The 18,284-nt window shown below is 50.7% G+C and overlaps 1 protein-coding gene across 1 annotated transcript; it reads left to right on the top strand.

The window, feature by feature from the left end:
* The first annotated feature begins 267 nt into the window (after window positions 1-267).
* Window positions 268-13,394, top strand: DUSP5 (dual specificity phosphatase 5). Its single transcript, XM_070633120.1, has 4 exons — window positions 268-1,148; window positions 5,947-6,095; window positions 8,976-9,195; window positions 11,947-13,394. The coding sequence occupies exons 1-4, from the start codon at window positions 770-772 to the stop codon at window positions 12,351-12,353; spliced, it is 1,155 nt and encodes a 384-aa protein (XP_070489221.1). The 5' UTR covers window positions 268-769; the 3' UTR covers window positions 12,354-13,394.
* The last annotated feature ends 4,890 nt before the right edge of the window (window positions 13,395-18,284 follow it).

Genomic DNA, 18,284 nt, shown 5'->3' with positions numbered 1-18,284 from the left:
AAGTACCCATCACTCAGCTTCAACGATTACCAACACAAGCCCAAACTCGAGTCATCCATAACTCATCTCTTGAAGCAAATCCCAGCTATCATCTCATTTCACGCGTAAAGACTTTGGTAAGCATCGGAATCCATTTCTGACTCATCTGAGGGCACTAGCCAAGGGCTCCCCTTGCTCTGCCTTACACGGTGCCGGCCCCCAGCAGGTTCTGAACCTACGTCTATGAAACTCAAAGCCCGATTGTGCGGCGCCGGCCCTGCCTCCCCCGCTTCCTCTTCTTCCCGCACAGCGTGGGTCACCTCGGCCCCATGGCGTTCCTGACACCCCACCGGCAGTCCCCGGTGATGCGCGAGTGAGTCTCTCCGAGCGATGCCACAGAGAGCACACGGAGGCGCCTTCCACTTCCTCCTTCTCCGGCTGACTAACGCCGTCCGCCCGGCCCGCGCCTCCCGCTCCCCGGGGGCGTGGCCACAGCCCGAAGGGGCGGGGAAAGCCCATACTCGGCCTTATATGGGCAGCCACGTCACCGGCCGCACGCTCATTCACATAAAACGCTGCGCTGCTGGCGGAATCCCCGGCTTCTGGGGCGGCGAGTGGCAGGGCTCGGCGCCCAGCGTGCTGGGCGGGAAGGAAGAGTTGAGCGGCCGCTCCGGCACACGGCTCGGTCGGCGGGCCGCAGCCCCGCGGGTCGCCCGCTTGTGCCTCGCCAGCGGGCACCCTGGCCGTAGGCACTTGCGCGGCGCGCGGCGCGGAGCCGCTGGGCGGCGGCATGAAGGTCACGTCGCTCGACGGGCGCCAGCTGCGCAAGATGCTCCGCAAGGAGGCGGCGGCGCGCTGCGTGGTGCTCGACTGCCGGCCCTACCTGGCTTTCGCCGCCTCGAGCGTGCGCGGCTCGCTCAACGTCAACCTCAACTCGGTGGTGCTGCGGCGGGCCCGCGGCGGCGCGGTGTCTGCGCGCTACGTGCTGCCCGACGAGGCGGCGCGCGCGCGGCTGCTGCAGGAGGGCGGCGGCGGCGTGGCGGCCGTGGTCGTGCTTGACCAGGGCAGCCGCCACTGGCAGAAGCTGCGCGAAGAGAGCGCCGCTCGCGTCGTGCTCACCTCGCTGCTCGCCTGCTTGCCCGCCGGCCCGCGGGTCTACTTCCTCAAAGGTGAGCGCGTCGGGGCCGCCGATCCCCTGTCACCCTCCCCGCCTCCGCGCCAGGACGGCCCCGGGCTCTGGGTCCCCTCCTTGCGTGGGGCGCCCTCCTCGACCCTGGAACCCGGGAAGTCTCCGCTTGCCGGAGTCTGCACTCTGGGGCCTGACGTGCGCTAGGGCGGGCACTGCCAGTGTCAGCGCTCAGAGCTTCCCCCTCCCCACCCGCGTTCCTCGAAAGCGCCTGACGGCCTCTGCGCCTGCCCGGGTGGGTTGGTTACGCAGCGGTTGCTTAGCAGTTTGGGGGCCGTCGGCTCGTGCTGGGCGCGGGCCCCGTTTCCTGGCGCGGGCTTCGCAGCTCTCCCGGGCGCCCGGGCTCTGGGTCTTCCTGATATATCGATCTGGCGGGATCAGCAGGTCGCGACCTCCCCCCAGGAGAGTGGCGCCATGGTGTCCCCTTTCCTGCCGCCTGGACAATTAACGTACGTTAGGCTGTGTTCACCGACCCCACTTGCCTTTTTGACCCTGGCGAACCCCTCCCCTTCCCTTCCATTTCGTTTTATTGCTTTTTATTGTTTTCCTGCGGCCTCCCCTTCTCCTCTCAGGCGTTTCTCTAGCTCAGTTTGGAGCTAACAGCCTTCCCACCCTTTCCACCCCTTCCCTCCCCCGCCCGGGGATCATCCCCGGTTGAGTCCTGAGCCAAATCAGGGCCAATCTCCCGCTATCAGCCCGGGATGGGAGGCGGGCCGCCTAGCGAGCCAGGACCTAAGAGAGGTGCCGCAGGGTGGCGGAGGAGGGGATTCCGTGGCCTTTGGTTTGTGAGACCCCCAGAAACTGTGCCACCAGTCTGTCCATTACACCTGCTAGGGAGATGATTTTGACTTCCGGTGGTGAGTGAGTGACTGACTCTCAAGCTTAAGACCCTGATTTCTGGGTCACTTCCCATGACCGCTCCCGCCTCGTATTTGAGTCTGTTGTACCCGCACATGTATGGGAGACCTAGCCCGCAGTGCACAGATGAGGGCTCAGCCAAGGCTGCACCTGGAGACCCCTCCAACTCTGGTCCAGCTCCCTTGAGATGTACAGTGTAGGGCCCTGTTTTAAAATCCTGCAATTTGCGGAATTTCACACAGTCGGGCCAGGAGATTCCAGAGGCGCTTGGGCAGCTCCTACCTCTATTAGCACCTCTTGCAGACTGTCCCCTGTTGTTCCTGTTAGGGAGATAACAGAGGCAGAAGAAGATAATCTTCCTCTTCCAGCCAGGCTCAGCCCCCAGGGGACCGAGGTATGCCCTCCAGGCTCTGCAGAGGTTTCTCACGTGGCCCCTGATTTCTTTCTCTTCATGATGTGGTTTTTGTCTCCTGCTCTTAGCGCTGAGTACAGGAAAAGCTTCCCCCTCCCCAGTAGCATGAAAGATTTGTTCCAGGAAACCCCTCCTGGTCCTGCCCCTGCTCCCCACCCCTCCCAAACTGCCATGCTGACAGTTTAGAAATTACTTCACCGCAAGTAGGCAACTCTGTAGACTCACATCTCAGGAAAATAAATGTTTAAAAATTTTAATGAAAGTAACATACACAGGTAAAAATTTGAACAGCACAAAGGCTGTACAATAAAAATTGGGTCTTCCGCACACTCTAGAACCCAGTTCCACTCCCCAGAGACAACCATGAACCGTTTGTTGTTGATCTTTAAATAAGTTAATTTTCCATGAGTATCTTTAAAAAACAGAATGATTTTGTGTATTTCCTCTTCCTGACTCTTTTACCCAGCTAGATCTTGGGAGATTTGTCCATATCAGAGCGTATGTGTCTGGTTCAGTTTTTTTTTTTTTTTAAAGATTTTTTATTTTTTTCCTTTTTCTCCCCAAAGCCCCCAGTACATAGTTGTATATCCTTCGTTGTGGGTCCTTCTAGTTGTGGCATGTGGGACGCTGCCTCGGCGTGGTTTGATGAGCAGTGCCATGTCCGCACCCAGGATTCGAACCAACAAAACACTGGGCCGCCTGCAGCGGAGCGTGTGAACTTAACCACTCGGCCACGGGGCCAGCCCCTCTGGTTCACTTTTTAAACCAGTCCCCTGCTGATACCCACTAGGTTGCCTCCAGCCTCACTGTTTGAAGCAGTGTGATCCAGTATATCTTTGTCCAAATGTGTTTTAAGATTTTATTTTACCTTTTTCTCCCAAAGCCCCCGGTACATAGTTGTGTATTTTTCGTTGTGGAGCTTTCTAGTTGTGGCATGTGGGATGCCACCTCAGCATGGCTTGATGAGTGGCGCCATGTCCGGGCCCAGCATTCGAACCGGCGAAACCCTGGGCCACTGAAGCAGAGACTGTGAACTTAACCTCTCCGCCACAGGGCCAGCCCCGTGTCCAAATGCTTTTGCATGTGCACTGTCTTTCAGTAAAGTTATAGAATTGCCAGGTTGAAAGTTATGTGCATTTTAAATTTCAGTAGAAATTGCTTGATACTTACCCTTATGACACTACTAAATGTTAAGTTGTTGCCAAAGAATTTTTATTTCTTTACCCAACTCATGTCCAGATATGAGTTGAGGTTTTAATCTAGTGGCATCTGGGATCTTGGAGACAATGCCTTTTTACACTTCCCTTTAAGTGCTGCCCCTCCCCCCCCCCCACAAAACTCTGTTGAGATGATAACCGAATGGTGGTGTCAGTGCCAATTTATACATCCATGCACTTTCTCTGCTCTCCTCCCCTGGTGATGCGGTGGTGATGGAAAGCAGAATCCCTCTGAAGAGGGTTGAAGCAGCCAAAAGTATTGCCAGGGCTCTTGCGACCCAAGTGAGGCACCAGAGAGGAATGTTCTGTCTCTCCACGCCTCTGATGGAAGTGGGTGGAAGACAGAGACCATCTAATCTGGAGGACTCCTCCTGACCCCAACTTGAAGAGGCAGGGCCTGTTTATCTGTCCCTCAACTACACTGAGACTCTTTGTCTGCCTGCCTTATTTTGTCAACAGGCAGGCAGGACCCAGCCCACACGCGCACCTCCTGTCTGTCCTCCTAACAGCCATCTCTTAAGTGCTCTATTTAAAGCCAAGAGCTGGGGCAGTCTGAAGGCTTCTCTTTCCCAAGCCTCATTCTGAGGTTTAGGAGGGCCTGGGCCACTCTTACTCCAGATTCCCATCCTGTATCGCTCACTTTGTCTCTTGGAAACCAAAATGTTGAGGCCCAGGCACAGGAAGTGATTTACTAACTAGGGACACCTCTTCCGAGGAAGCTGTGGATCAGTGTAAGTCTGGCATTCTCTCTGCCTCCTGGAAGAGGAGGAGGCCAGGGGCTACGGTGGAGGGGAGGGGGAAGCTAAGCCACAAACACCTCTACCACCTTCCGCCTCCAGCCTGGCCTCCTGTCGTGACCGGGGACATGGTCGTTGGAGAGGACCAGAAGCTCGTCCACATAGGTCCAGTGGGCTATTTGTTGAAGTGACCACAGGGGAGATTTGGGTGTACTGAATGGGGGCGGGGGCAGTTCCAGCAAGCTGAGAGGAAGCTGTAATGGCAAGATGACTCATTCTAGGAATTGGCCGCAGCTTCTGGGAGGGAGCTGGAGACTGTCATGTAATCCATTAACCGTTTGTCTGCTGCAGGGGTTTACAAAAATCACCATGTGCTCCACATGGGGCTGTCACCACCCCAAAAGACAGAAGGAAAAACGGGCTTTTAGGAAAATAACACGGTCCCAGAATGCATATTTCATTGATGACTTGACCCCAAGTGGATTCTCTGGGCCAGAAAAAGGCAGAAGCAGCTTTTCTGGAGGCTCTAGAAAGTGACTTAGGTTTCTTTGGATTGGAAACCAGGGTTTCCCCAGACGAAGCTGGCCAGTTCACCCCTCAGTGCTTGGCATTCTGAAGCTTCCAAGGCCACTTTTTCATGTGGTTCTTCCCCACTGAGTGTACTGGGCCTGAGAAGTCTTATTTATATGCTCAAGTCCCTGTGAGTTGGTCAGAGTTTTTACCTTAAGTGATCCATTTGGAGAAGTTTAAATGTGATATTAAGGATTTTTACAGAATCGTACCTGCCAGTAGTTGACTTACATTTTGAGGGCTCCTGGAGGGGAGAGTAATAAGGAGGTAGAAAGGGAGGGTACGTGGTCATCAAAAGGAGAGACGGTTTTTACTTCTGGGGACTGAGAATTAAGTTCAGAAGCCTCATTCCTCCAGTTTGGTTTGCAAGGTAATTAACTAGATTGATTACTCTTAATAGGACCTATAGAGAGGATTGTCGGCTCTGTTCTCAGCGCCCTGGGAGTGAGAAAGGGCAGGGCTGTTTTACTGCCTTGAGTGTAAACCTCAGGTCAGCCCCTAGTCCCTTATGAATAGGGGGAGTTCCAGCTAGAATCCAGTTTAGAGCTGATGGGCTAGGGACAAAACAGACCAGTTTAGGAGTATCTATCTTTCGAATGAATGAAATTCTGGATAATCACATCTGCATTTTAGATAAACAAGAGAAAAGTTTTTTTTGTTTTTTGGAGGGATTTGGTTAATATTTGCTGGATGTCAGATACATTTCCTTTCACAGTTTAAGCCGCTTCTGATAGACACAAAAGGTTAATCATTGCCTCCCTGAACTAGAGCTTTTTAGAAGTATGTGTGTCATGTGTGTGTGGGTGTAAAGCCCATTTCTATTCTGAAACTATTAGTTGGTTTGACTCAATTTTTTTTATATGACCAGAATCTATATTAGCCAATATTTTTGACTGTTCCACACTCAGGGTATTGATTAATTCTGGGCAGGTTCTGACAGCCTGAGAAATCAATGCTTACATCTGTCTTACTTTTCTTTTCTTGAAGGGGGATATGAGACTTTCTACTCAGAATATCCTGAGTGCTGCGTGGACGTAAAACCCATTTCCCAAGAAAAGATTGAAACTGAGAGAGCCCTCATCAGCCAGTGTGGGAAACCAGTGCTCAACATCAGCTACAGACCGGTTTATGACCAGGTACATGGCTGTGGAAGTGCTCTCCCATCTCCTGGCTCCATTCCTTCTTCAGCACCCTGACTGCCAACGCCCGCCCCCCCACCCCTCAGTAACCACTCAGCAACCAAGGTGGTTGGTTCTCTTGTGGCTCACGGTGTTGGCAGAGCCCTCTAGCTTTAGAGAGCCTCTGTTGCTTGCCAGCTTGAGTTTCCATCCAAGAATAAATGGGCTTCCTTCCAGCAAACAAGCTGACAAGAGCAAACGAGCCACAGGATGCTTGACAGCTTCTGGAGAAAAGGGGAAGTGAAAGATACATTATTATTAGCTGGCCTGGGACATGCAGAGAAGCTTCGAAATATCGGTTTAGGTTCTCTGAAGATGTTTCAGAGCTGACTTTCAGGCTTCCGGTGTTGATCTTCTTTGTAATTGTTCCTGTTCCAGTTTCTACATACCAACCCAGTACTGTCAAGGCCTGTCTTGTTGGTATTTTTAACTGAAATGGGGCAGGGGGAGAAGTTGAGAGGGTTGTAGAGAAACTATTATTTGGATGGTAAGCAGGCTTCTCTAAGGGTTTCTAATTTCGTAAATTCTGAAACCAGAGGAGACCAAGAGACACTAGAGGATTTCGTGTTTCTACAAACCTGTGGGTTTTTTTCCTTCCAAGAACTGTACTTTCTGACAACTCATTAAAGGAAGAAAAAGTGGAAGGCTCAGTCAGGGGGTTACCTATGATGCAGGAAGATGACAAAAAGGGGAGCGATGACCCAAATCTATTGCAGAAACCAGAGGTTAAAACCCACCTTCCCAATTTACAGAGGGAAAAACTGTCTCACGGCCACTGAGATGATTGATTTGCAAAGCATCCTGCTGCTCGGTTCGTGGCCGCACTAGGCCCAGAACCCCCTTCTCTTAACTTCCTGTTCTGGTTCTTTTCAGGACCTTCTTCTGTTTTCCACGTGCCTTCTTTCACAAAAGGGTCATTCTAGACACCCGACTTGGTGGGAGGAGCTTTTCAAGTTTTTCCCACAAAGTAAGACCATATCCAAATCATAAGAAGAAAAACATCCAGATGCTGCCTAAAATGCCAGCTGCCTGCCATGAGCAGAGCTCTGCCCCTGGGGATGAACTTCTGAGTAAAGCCAGGTGACCTTTCCTTGAATGGGATCCTTGGTCAGGAAGCCTGTTAGCTTGGCGTGGTGCCAGGGTTGTTATTTTGTTTGTTTTCCTTTATTAAAAATACTCACGTGTTTGATGAACCCTTGGCTTGCAAGCTGTGGGCATCCGGCCTAGCTGGATTTCTATTTTTGTTTGTTTGGGTGGCGTTTTCCCCTGGTTTCTCAGAAAGTGAAAGAGAAACAAGAATTGGCAGGATGTTGTGAGAGCACACAGACCTTTGGCCAAGTGAGGACTGGGGAGGCCCTGATGTGTCTCCAGGGTTCATCTGGGGAACCCCCTCTTGCTATTTCTTAGAAGCTTTTCGGCATTGAGAGAAGCCAGGCGAGATGGTGTTAACCTTTGGTTTCTTCCTCTTGAGTCTAAACAGAAGATTCAGAAAAGGAAAGATACATGGTTTCAGGGGTGTGTTGGGCTGAGCGTCAGAAGTTGAATGAGATCCCAGGCCTGGTAGGCCAGCGTTTACCAGGTTCTAAAGAGAGAGAGATCTATGTAGGTACATCTAAAGTGTTAAACCCAGGGGCCAGCCATTGTAGGTGCTAATGAAAATACTGGTTGTTACTATTATTACCTTTTGTAAAGTTCTCTATAACTTTCTTCCAAGCGGCCAAACTGACCTTTGCTGTAATATTTGACTTCTCAGGAAAGAAAAAGCAAACACCACAGCCTGGGTAATTTGAGAATTGCCTACTGCTGCTGGCCCTGGTCCCATGCCCCTTTCCCTAGTATGGGTCTGGCAGAGAGTTTCCATTCCGCTCTTATTCTGGGACAGGAAATGGAAACACAGGAAGCGGATGGATGATATGGGAAAGGTTCCCAAAGACACAGCCCCTGTGCCTCCAGCTCAATGTTTCCCTCTAAATCTCCAGGGGCTCCCATTGTTCCAACATCACTGGCTTCTCTTGCCACCCTGGAAATGCTGAGCTGCCAGAGTTTGACTAGCTAGCAGGTTTTTTTAGCTTTGCCTCAGGGTCGATGGTCTCCTGGTTCTCATCGAGATCCTCCTTAACTAGAAACCTGGTGTGTGGGGGGCCTCCCAAAAGGATGAGGATGTAAGCATCTCTCACCAAACCCTTGAGCCCACACAAAGAAGATCAGGGGTGGGGGAAGCCCCTCCGCTCATGACCTAACAGCTTTTCTTAATCTGAGAATTCCGGGGTAGATAGTAGTTCTTTTCACTTCTTAAGAAGCATACTTTTTTGTGGGAGAGGGGACCCATTTTAACATCTCTGAAATCTGGGTGCATCTGAGGATCAACAGTGTCCTAGGTTTGGTGACATACAGTATATAAAACCTCGGTACTGTAGAGGGGGCAGCTCACCTTGTTGAACCCTTCCCCATTTTATCTAGAAAGAAACCGAGGTTGCCCCAAGGTTAAAGGGCCTCTTGGTTCTTCCCATGATGCCACACTGCTTCTCATCCTTGGCAGCATAGGAAGGCTGCTGGCATTTCCTACCTCCTTGATATGTGCAAGAAAATGAAAATCTATGCTGTGTGGGCTTTGCTGTCACTGAGTCACGAGGCTACAATGTAGGGTAGAGAGTTTGCCAGGATGGAGGCTCCACCTACACTCTGGGCTGAACTGCCCTGGCTCTGAACTCTCTCTACCTGGAAACCAGAGAGGGAACCTCCTACCTTAAAACAAACAGGTCAGGGTTGTTTGGTTTCTTCTCCCAAATGAGCAAGCTCATCCAGTATTTCCTGGTCGTCTTTTGCCCCTGCTTCCAGGGCGGCCCCGTTGAAATCCTTCCGTTCCTCTACCTTGGAAGTGCCTACCATGCATCCGAGTGCGAGTTCCTTGCCAACCTGCACATCACGGCCCTGCTCAATGTGTCCCGGCGGGCCTCCGAGGCCTGCACGACCCGCCTGCACTACAAATGGATCCCTGTGGAGGACAGTCACACGGCCGACATCAGCTCCCACTTTCAAGAAGCAATAGACTTCATTGGTAGGTTCAGCCATTCGCCCTCAGTTGTTTTGGGAGCCCCCTAGGGACACGTGACCTCGGATTTTGACGTACTGATGGGGGCTACCTTCACCAAGAAGAAAAGTATCTTGTGTATGCAACCACCAACAGTTGGAGCCAAGAAGGGACGCAGTCACCGAAAAGGCACGGGAAGATTTGAGTTGCTACTAATAGGAGCTTTAATTAGCAAGATAAATGAATTAATTCAATTTTATGGCCGTGCTCACTGCTGCTCTTGTTTTTGTTTGTAGCTGGGCGGGAAGCAGAGGACCTCCGTGCGTAATGCTCCACGCCAGGGAAGCAGGGGAGGGAAAGAAGCACCCTAACCGTGCTTCTACGTAGGTTGGGATATTTTTAAAAGCAAACAGAAGGATGGAGAGCACACTACTTACGCACTGAGCCCCGAGGGCCCTGGCAGCTTTCCATAGTTTTTGGCAAACTGCTTTGAGGGCAGTTTGTTTTGCATTTTCAGCTAGTTTTGGATTAAAGATAGCACTTGACTCAAGCTCCATGCTTTACGTGCGGGAAAGTTGGCATCTTTTGCTTCCTTTGTACATTCTGTGAGGCAGTTTTCATTTATTCCATTGTGTAGACCTGGAAACCTCTGGTCCCTTTGCCTGGAAAAGGCTTTGAGCTTTGGGTTTCCAGCTCCTCACTGTAGCCTGGGTCGTTCCTCTGTTTGACATCTTCTTTTTCCCCCATCCCTCTCCCTGGGGGACCAGGCAGACCGTTTTCTGTCTCAAATTTGCAAGCACCAGACTTTGTGGTCTCGCCTCCCTTTCCAGAGTGCTTCCTTCCCTTTAATGCGCATAGTTGGAGCTGAGATGTATCCTGTTCTGAAGGATGTTGGAGGGGAAAAGGCAGATGCTGGGCACAGCAGTAATGACTTAGTGCAGGTAGCAATTAAAGGCCCCCCATCAGCCGCTTGGTGGGCCCTCTGCTTGTCACACATGATTTCTGCTCTACAGGAAACCCAAAATGAGAAACTCGCCAGAGGCAAAAGGCTGAGCCTGTCCTCCTTGTCCTCTGAGCCTCTGAGTTGAGATGATTCCCTCAGAGTCTCTGAGAGGCAGCCGAAATGATGGGTTCAGGGTGGGAAGCCCTTGACTTGTTCTCCCTGTCCCTGGGAATGCCTTGCCCTTCTCAGCCTGTTATTTAATTACCTAGATAGCTACTCAGTGAGGTCATGAAACCCGCCCCTAACCATGTCTCAGAAGCTTCCCTCCCCATCCTGTGTGTGTATTGTCTCTGTGTACACAACCACACAAACAGTGTTTTGAAAGCACAGGATGCTTCTCCCCAGACTCCTTGCCTTGCTGATAGAAGGAGGGACTGAGGCCGAATCGCACTCACCTCTTCCGAGGGCCATGTGGAAGGCAAGCCCTGCAGGGGAGAGTGGGGTCCGGAAGCCGTGCACTCTAGGCCTTGGGTGTGGCAGTGGGCCAGTTAGAAGCTAGACTACAAAGGAAGCCAGTAGAAGCAAAGGAAAGTCCGAGCCACGACCCTGTAATCCTAGGGATTTGGGGTCTCTCCTTTGAGCTAGTTTACAGGGATGGTTTTTTTCTTTTGAGTCAGAGACTGAATTGGGGGCACCTCTAAAGAGCTAACCTGGGGTGTCCTTTGGGATTTTTGTTCTGATGAGGAAACTCCAGGGTTCCTCCCTCAGTCCTGAGAAACTTGAGCTTTTAGATCTTGCAGATTCATTGGCAAACTCCTTGAACTTGAAAAGGAAGGTGGGTAAGGGGGCTGACTTTTCTTGCCCTTCAGAATCTTGTGTTTTTGCATTCTGTGGCCTCACGTAGTGCCAGGTACATCTAACTTCCTGTGATGTAATTGTTTTCTCACTAACAAGACAGGGAATTGAAAGTCTATTTTTTGTGGGTTTTGTTTGATGTGTAGATATGTTTAGCCTTTTACCCCTTCCCATTTTTATCAGTTGTTGCTCTTTTGGGGGGGATGAATAGAGCAGAAAAGGAAGCCGACCTCCTTGTTGTCATATTGAGCTAAAGAATGCTAACTGATGGTGGTAGCTTTATAGCAGTGACTCCCATTGTTGTGCAAGATGGAGTTTGTGAAAGCCATTTATATCCTCCATCTTGTAAGCGTCACTTAGCCAGGGCTATAATTAGTGGCTGTGCACTATTTATTGTGTTTGGTGATGGGAACCCTGGGGACCCAGCCAAGCATCCGCCCTGGCAGAGCCAGACAGGGTGCCCGGGAAGGCTGGCAGGCCTCCACCAGGATGGGGGCTAGGTCATCACCATTAGAATCAGACCCAGAGAGACAAGAATTGTTTCTCCAAGTCAGTCTTTGTGCCTGGGACCCTCAGGAAAATGTGCATACTCAATAAAAACTTGCATGCAATTTGAAGGATTTTCCAGTGTCCTCTTGAAACCCATCCATGGAACCCAAGTTAAGATGGCATCCCTGGGAAGCGATTACTCCCGGTCTAGCGCCTCTAATGGCAGAATCTGTGCAAGTATCCTGGAGAACTGGAAAGCTGCTCTAAGGACTATAAGGGTCCTACATGGGGGATAGACAGTGGTAGGACCCCAAAAGCTCTATCCTCACCAGTGGCAATTAAGGACGGGCAAAAGTCTCATGTGGGACCACAGCTGTTGAACTGGCATGACGGTTTGATAAGTAGGCCACTTTTGTGTTTAATTCTTATGTTTTGGCATTGCCTTTGGGTTCCAATCCCGGCTCATTCCTACTGTCTTTTCCTCCTTCCAGACTGTGTCAGGGAAAAGGGAGGCAAGGTCCTGGTCCACTGTGAGGCTGGGATCTCCCGTTCACCCACCATCTGCATGGCTTACCTCATGAAGACCAAGCAGTTCCACCTGAAGGACGCCTTTGATTACATCAAGCAGAGGAGGAGTGTGATCTCACCCAACTTTGGCTTCATGGGCCAGCTCCTGCAGTATGAATCTGAGATCCTGCCTTCCACGCCCACCCCTCAGGCTCCCTCTTGCCAAGGGGAGGCAGCTGGCTCTTCATTCAAAGCTCATTTGCAGACACTGAGCCCTGACGTGCAGGGTTCCTACTGCACATTCCCTACCTCGGTGCTGGCGCCAGTGCCCACCCACTCGACAGTCTCAGAGCTCAGCAGGAGCCCCATGGCCACAGCCACATCCTGCTAAAACTGGGATGGGGGAACCAGCCCAGCCCCAAGAACAACTGTGATTTTGTTTTTTAAACTCGTGGACATTTCATACCTGTGCAATACTGAAGACCTCCCTGTCCCACTGCCCCAGTGGGATGGTAATGGTCACCGGGCTTGCAAACAAACTTCAGACTGACCTCGGGGATAGGTTCTCGGGACTGAAGGAAGGCCAAGCCATTAGGAGAGCACAGCGTGTGCTGACTACTGTACTTCCAGACCCTCTGCCCTCTCAGGACTGCCCAGTCCTTGCACCTCAAAGTTCGCCTTTTCATTTCAAGCGTAAGGCAATAAATACCTGCAGCAACGGGGGAGAAAGCAGTTGCTAGACTGGGAGAAAAGGCAGTTAATGAAGCCAATTCATTTTGAAGGAAGCACAATTTCCACCTTTTTTAACTTTGGCAGACTCAGCATCTGTCTCTGTTGCTTCAGGACATAAGCCAACCACCATCTAGTCAGGGAAGTAACCCTGCAGGGTTTGTAGGGACATGACCTATGCTGATTGGAACCCTCAGATGTTTCTGAGACGCCGTCTTGGGGTCCAGTGGAGGCAGCTGGTTGAAGTAGCAAGACACAGACCCTTCTGGGTTTCCTTTCCCTGTGGGTTCTTCCCTGGCTGTGGACTTTGGCATGATTCTCATTCATACTTGAACCTTTCTCCTTGCACCTCTCCTCAAAGCAACTCTTGTGTCACTTGAAAAGAGTTCTTCAGACCCTAGACCAAAAATCACCCCTTTGAGGTGGTGGCAGTGGGTGCCAGGAGAAAAGGGGTACCTGCTGTTGGGGTCAGTGGCATTGAAACGGTCGTTTCCCCAGCTTGTTGTCCTTCTGTGTGCTTGTCTCATCTCTTGTGACACTTGTTTTCTTCCCTGCCCCTGGGGGTTGTCTTCAAGCTGTTGACTTGTGGGATTTTGCAATGTGGTACTACTACTTTTTTGTCTGTAGGTTTTATTTCTCCAGGGGAAAAGGCAATAATTCCCTAAAATCCAAACAAATGTGAAGAAAAGCATTGTTGTTGTTGGTTGTTGTTGTTGTTTTTTATAGTGCAAAATAAAAATAGTTTAAAAAAAAGGGCACTTCTTCATGTTGCGGAGTTGTTAAGGTAGAATACCTTTAGCTGGCGCCCCAGCCTGCTTCACTGGGTTGTATTTCCAAATGAAGTCTAGGGTGGTGGTGGTGGACGTGCAGCTGTAGGCGTGAGGCTGTGTATCTGCTCACCAGCTGGCGATCTGAACAACTGCTTTCCTGCTGAAGGCTTCCCTAAGCTCCTGTGCAAGAGAAGTCCACACGGAGATGCAGGCGCACGGGGAGGTGGTCAGAGCACCCAGCCACTCTGGGCTCTTCACTCCCGTGAGCCCAGGCAGAGAGTTTGACTGGAGCTCAGATTCTTCATCTATGAAATGAGTGAACTGAGCTGGATGATCCCGAAAGTCCGTTAAAGCTCAAGGCCCGTGACTCTAGCAAGCCTAAGTGCCAAGCTTGTGATCAGCGTCCCCCCTCCAGTGCCTGGCAGGCACATGGCAGACACTCAGAAAAGGTTGGGAAATGGCCAAGGGATGGAGAAGTGAACTGGAGGAAGGTTCACCTTTGCCTGCCCCCCTCTTTTTACCCTTGGAACTAATTCTTCAGATAATTCAGGAGTTCCAAGGTAAATCCCTCAATGAGTGGGTTTAAATCCACGGCTGAGTCAACTTGTCTTCTGAGTGATTCCCTTTGTGGTGGAAGGAAGGGGCCGTAATGACTTCTCCCCATGGCTGCCTATGCCTCCGCTCCAGCCTAGCTCTTGGAGCCTGTTTCCTTATCAGAGGAAACCAGGAACTGGCTGTTATTTACACCATTCCAGTCAACCGGTGCCCGACATGGAGCTTCCACCATACCCCTTGCTTCTGGAGGGCCCAAGGAGGCCTCCAGCTCTCTCAGCAGGCACCGTGTCAGCAAATAGCAAGATGCGGGCTGAGCCCAGGGCAGCCTAGCTCTTTCTAAATCTCTCCCCTCAGAGGCTGTGGTTGGGGCCTTGCTCCTCACATGCTTTCTCCTTTCCCCAGCTCTCCCTCCACAGGTTTCTTGGAAAGTCCGCAGATCAGAACGCCACCCACACTGGGGAGCCCGCATTTCCTTCAGCTCAAGCCCCTCTTCGGAATCCAAGCAGGGTTTCCATGGAAGAAAGGGGAGTGAAGCGCATGGACAGGAGGAAGTCCTGGGTTCTAGCCCTCACCCCGCCCTTAACTCCCGTGCTTTGCAGCTAATCTCTAACATCTGTGGACCAAACTTCAGGGCTTGATCTAGCTGATGCTTGAGGTCCCTCCCCAGTCTCACATCTCTGAGCCTCTGCTCAGCCTTGGAATGTGCCCTGGAAGCTTGCCCATTGTGCAGGCCTGTCCAGGTGCCGAATGGCTGGAATGGGAAGCTGGGTGCAGGCTGGGCAGAGGTGCTAAGCTGCATCCCGCTTGCTGACATTTGCTTTATTGCATTAAAGTCTTTCTCTGAAGGGTGAGTAAGTCCTCTAAATCAGGCGTATGAGGATTGCTCATAAGCCAGTGAGTCACTGGAGGGTAAGCCAAGTGAAGCCCCACAGCTGGGGATGGCTCTGCAACTCTCACTCCCTTAATAATCTCATTAATTACACCTTCATTTTTGCCAAGACCAACTTTACACTGGCTCCCAGTGCCAGGTGGGGAATTAAAAGCTGCTGTTCAGTTCCTTCATCCCCAGGTTTGAGAAAACACCTCTGTTGGTGTCCAGCAGCATCTCAGGTAGAGATGTCTCTGGGAGAATAGAAATGCTAGTGCTCCCCTATTCTATTTTCCAGCTGGGTCTGTGGGCAGGCCCCCTCAGCTCCTGAGCTGGGCCTGACGGAGGCAGGAAATGTATGAGCAGCCTCACACCAGTAGCCAGTAGGCTGGCAGGAGCCCTGTGTACCCATGGGAGGGTACAGATGGGTAACCTCCTTTGTGTGAGGACCTGTAGAAAATGCCGCTCAGATCTCCATACCCTGAAAAGCTGTGCCTCTCTGAGTTGCTGTTGGTTTATCTTCTGAACACTATAAAGCTTGTGACTGCCCCTGTTTTCCTTCTTGCTCAGGCCACTAGGCAGCTCGTAACTAAGTTTTTATCCTACCTCTAGAAATTTTATAGGACCTTATGGCATGTATTTTGGGTATTGACTCTACCCTGTTTCCATTAAAATTTCTCAACTCTATTTTTCTTTTACTTCCATTTCTGCAGTGACTTAAAACAAACACACAAACAAAAAACCTTTGGGTAGTAGAGATTAAGTATACCACAATGCATTTATGGAATGAGGTGGTATCTAAATACATATAGACAGAAGCCCGTGCATCCTCAATGTTAATGCTCTCCATCTCACTGAAGGATTCATCCAGGGGCAGTCCCACTGCCAAGTTGTGTATTCTTTCTGGAATAAATCCTGTCCAGAATTAGAGCCCCATGGGCTGGGGCCCCAGCTCCTTGCCTTAGAGTCTCTGGCACTGCCCTCTACTTTCAACGCTGTATTCTGCTGCTGGTGCCCTTCTTTGGGAGGGAAGGAGCTGGCACAGATGGACAGATTGCTCAAAGCCACAGACCTTCCTGACCCCGACATGCTGGATGTGATGGACGTGACTCCATGCCTAGATAACCATCATCCCTCCATCCATTTCACACTGGGCACCTGCTAGAACTTGGGATTCAGTGGGGAACAAGAGCCAGGTGGCCCTACCCTCATGGAGTTCATAAGTACTGACGACCATTCACTGGACGTTCTGTCCCAGACTGGAGCTGGCCTCTGAATTGAACCCACACCCCGGCTCCGCACAATCCCCTTCCCCAGCTCCCCTCTTCTAGGCTCCAGCTCCATCCTCTCCCTCTGGTCCCAGCATGCTTCATGACCAAGCGCCTGGATAGGCCAGCCTGTAGACATGACTGTTTACCTGTGCTAACGATCTGAGGCCTGCCTTGGCTCATCCCTCAGGTTCTCTCACATCATTTACTAACTTGTTTTGAACACTGTATTAATTAGTCTTGCCCCCGTTGCCACCCCCACTGCCACCCCTACCACAGTGCAAAAAAGAAATGAGCTCTCATTGAGCCCTGGTCCTTTCTAAGTTATTTGGCTGATATCAAAAGTGTGTGTCAGAGCCAGCCCTGATGGCCTAGCAGTTAAAGTTCGGCCCGCTCTGCCTCAGAGGCCCAGATTTGGTTCCCCAGCATGGAACCATTTGTCTATCAATAGCCATGCTGTGGCGGCAGCTCACATAGAAGAAGCAGAAGAACTTACAACTGTATACAACTGTGTCCTGGGGCTTTGCAGCGGAGAAAGAAAGAAAAAAGGAGGAAGATTGGCAAGAGATGTTAGCTTAGAGTGAATCTTCTCCTTCCAAAAAAAAAGGGGGAGGGGAGCGGATATTAAGCACTGACTATGTGCCGCAAACCAAGCTAGGCATGTGCACAGGTATCATCTCATTTAATCCTCTCCACAACTCTACAAACGTTTTTATTATTTCCATTTCCAGCTGCACAACTGAACCTCAGAGAGATTAAGTAATTTGCCCAAGGTCACACAGCTAGTAAATGATAGAACGAGGATGAAACTGTTTCATGATCTTATACCCCTTTGAGAACCTGGGGTACACAGCAGGTACTTTTGTCCATTTGGCTTTTGTTTGCAAGGAAGAGAGTCTCCTCAGGCCACATTAAAGAAAAGGTTGTGGATAGATGCAAATGGCATTTAATGCCCAGCTACACTCCACTCCAGCCACATTGGTTTCTGACAGTTCTTTAAACCTGCCATGCTCCCTCCTGCCTCAGGACCTTTGCACATGCTGGCCCCTCTGCCTGGAACCCATTTCTCCCCTAAATTCACCCTTCAACTAAAAAACTTCTATTAGTCCTTCACTTCTCAGCTCAAACTTCACCTCCTAGACTTTGTCAGATGTCCCTGTTCACTCTCTTATAGCTCTCTATCTTTTCATCATCTTTCATCAGAAGTTTAAAAATTACTCATTTGTCTGTGATTATTTTATTAACGTCTGTCTTCTCTAGACTGGAAGCACCAGATGAGCAGAGATTACATCACATGTCAAGAGGCATCTAGCAGAGGGTCTGATTCATAGTAGGCCTTAATAAGTACTGGCTGAGTGAAGGAGTGAATGAATGGCAAACTGGGAATGAAAAACTGTCAGAACCAGAAGCTGCTCTTTCCAGCTCTCTCAAAACCAGCACCGTCCTCTACACACGAGCTCCCTTACCCTGGTGTCACTTGCGAATCCCTCCCCAATCCTAGAGGAAACAAGTTTCCTGGGTTTAATTACTGCTACCCTATTGGTCAGAGGCTGGATCACCATGTCACCTCATTGGTCACTGGTCAGCCTATGGGCGGGCTGCCCTTTGGTCAGGAGCCAATCAGTTTCCTCTAAGTTCAGAGACCTGCCTACCTCAGACTCCTTGAGGTGGGGCATAGATGGGGCAGTTTCAGCCAGAAGGGGCAGGGATCCTGCCCAGGAGATTGCCATATAGTCTGGGCACATAAAACTCAACCCTACCAGGGCTGGCCCCATGGCTCAGTGGTTAAGTGCACACATTCCGTTTTGGCGGCCCGGGGTTTGCCGGTTCGGATGCCGGGTGGGGACATGGCACTGCTTGGCAAGCCATGCTGTGGCAGGCATCCCACATATCAAGTAGAGGAAGATAGGCACCGATGTTAGCTCAGGGCCAGTCTTCCTCAGCAAAAAAGAGGAGGATTGGCAGCAGATGCTGGCTCAGGGCTAATCTTCCTCAAAAAACAAAACAAAACCAAAAAAACCCTCAACCCTACCTTCTCGTCCCACCTCCAGTGAGCACCCTAAGGTGATCAGTTATGGTACCTAAGTTTAAAATCCTGGTAGTACTTATTTGTAGTAGAAGGTCAGATCCCT

Source organism: Equus przewalskii, chromosome 1 (genome assembly GCF_037783145.1).
Source record: "Equus przewalskii isolate Varuska chromosome 1, EquPr2, whole genome shotgun sequence".
Taxonomy (NCBI): domain Eukaryota; kingdom Metazoa; phylum Chordata; class Mammalia; order Perissodactyla; family Equidae; genus Equus; species Equus przewalskii.
This window is presented reverse-complemented; position numbering and strand designations above follow the sequence as displayed.

Bases quoted from the DNA above. Each gene is read 5' to 3' on its own strand.
- DUSP5 (XM_070633120.1), top strand. From the start codon at position 770: ATGAAGGTCACGTCGCTCGACGGGCGCCAGCTGCGCAAGATGCTCCGC. The intron at 1,149-5,946 runs GTGAGCGCGTCG...CTTTTCTTGAAG, and splicing joins GCGGGTCTACTTCCTCAAAG to GGGGATATGAGACTTTCTAC. The intron at 9,196-11,946 runs GTAGGTTCAGCC...TCCTCCTTCCAG, and splicing joins AGAAGCAATAGACTTCATTG to ACTGTGTCAGGGAAAAGGGA.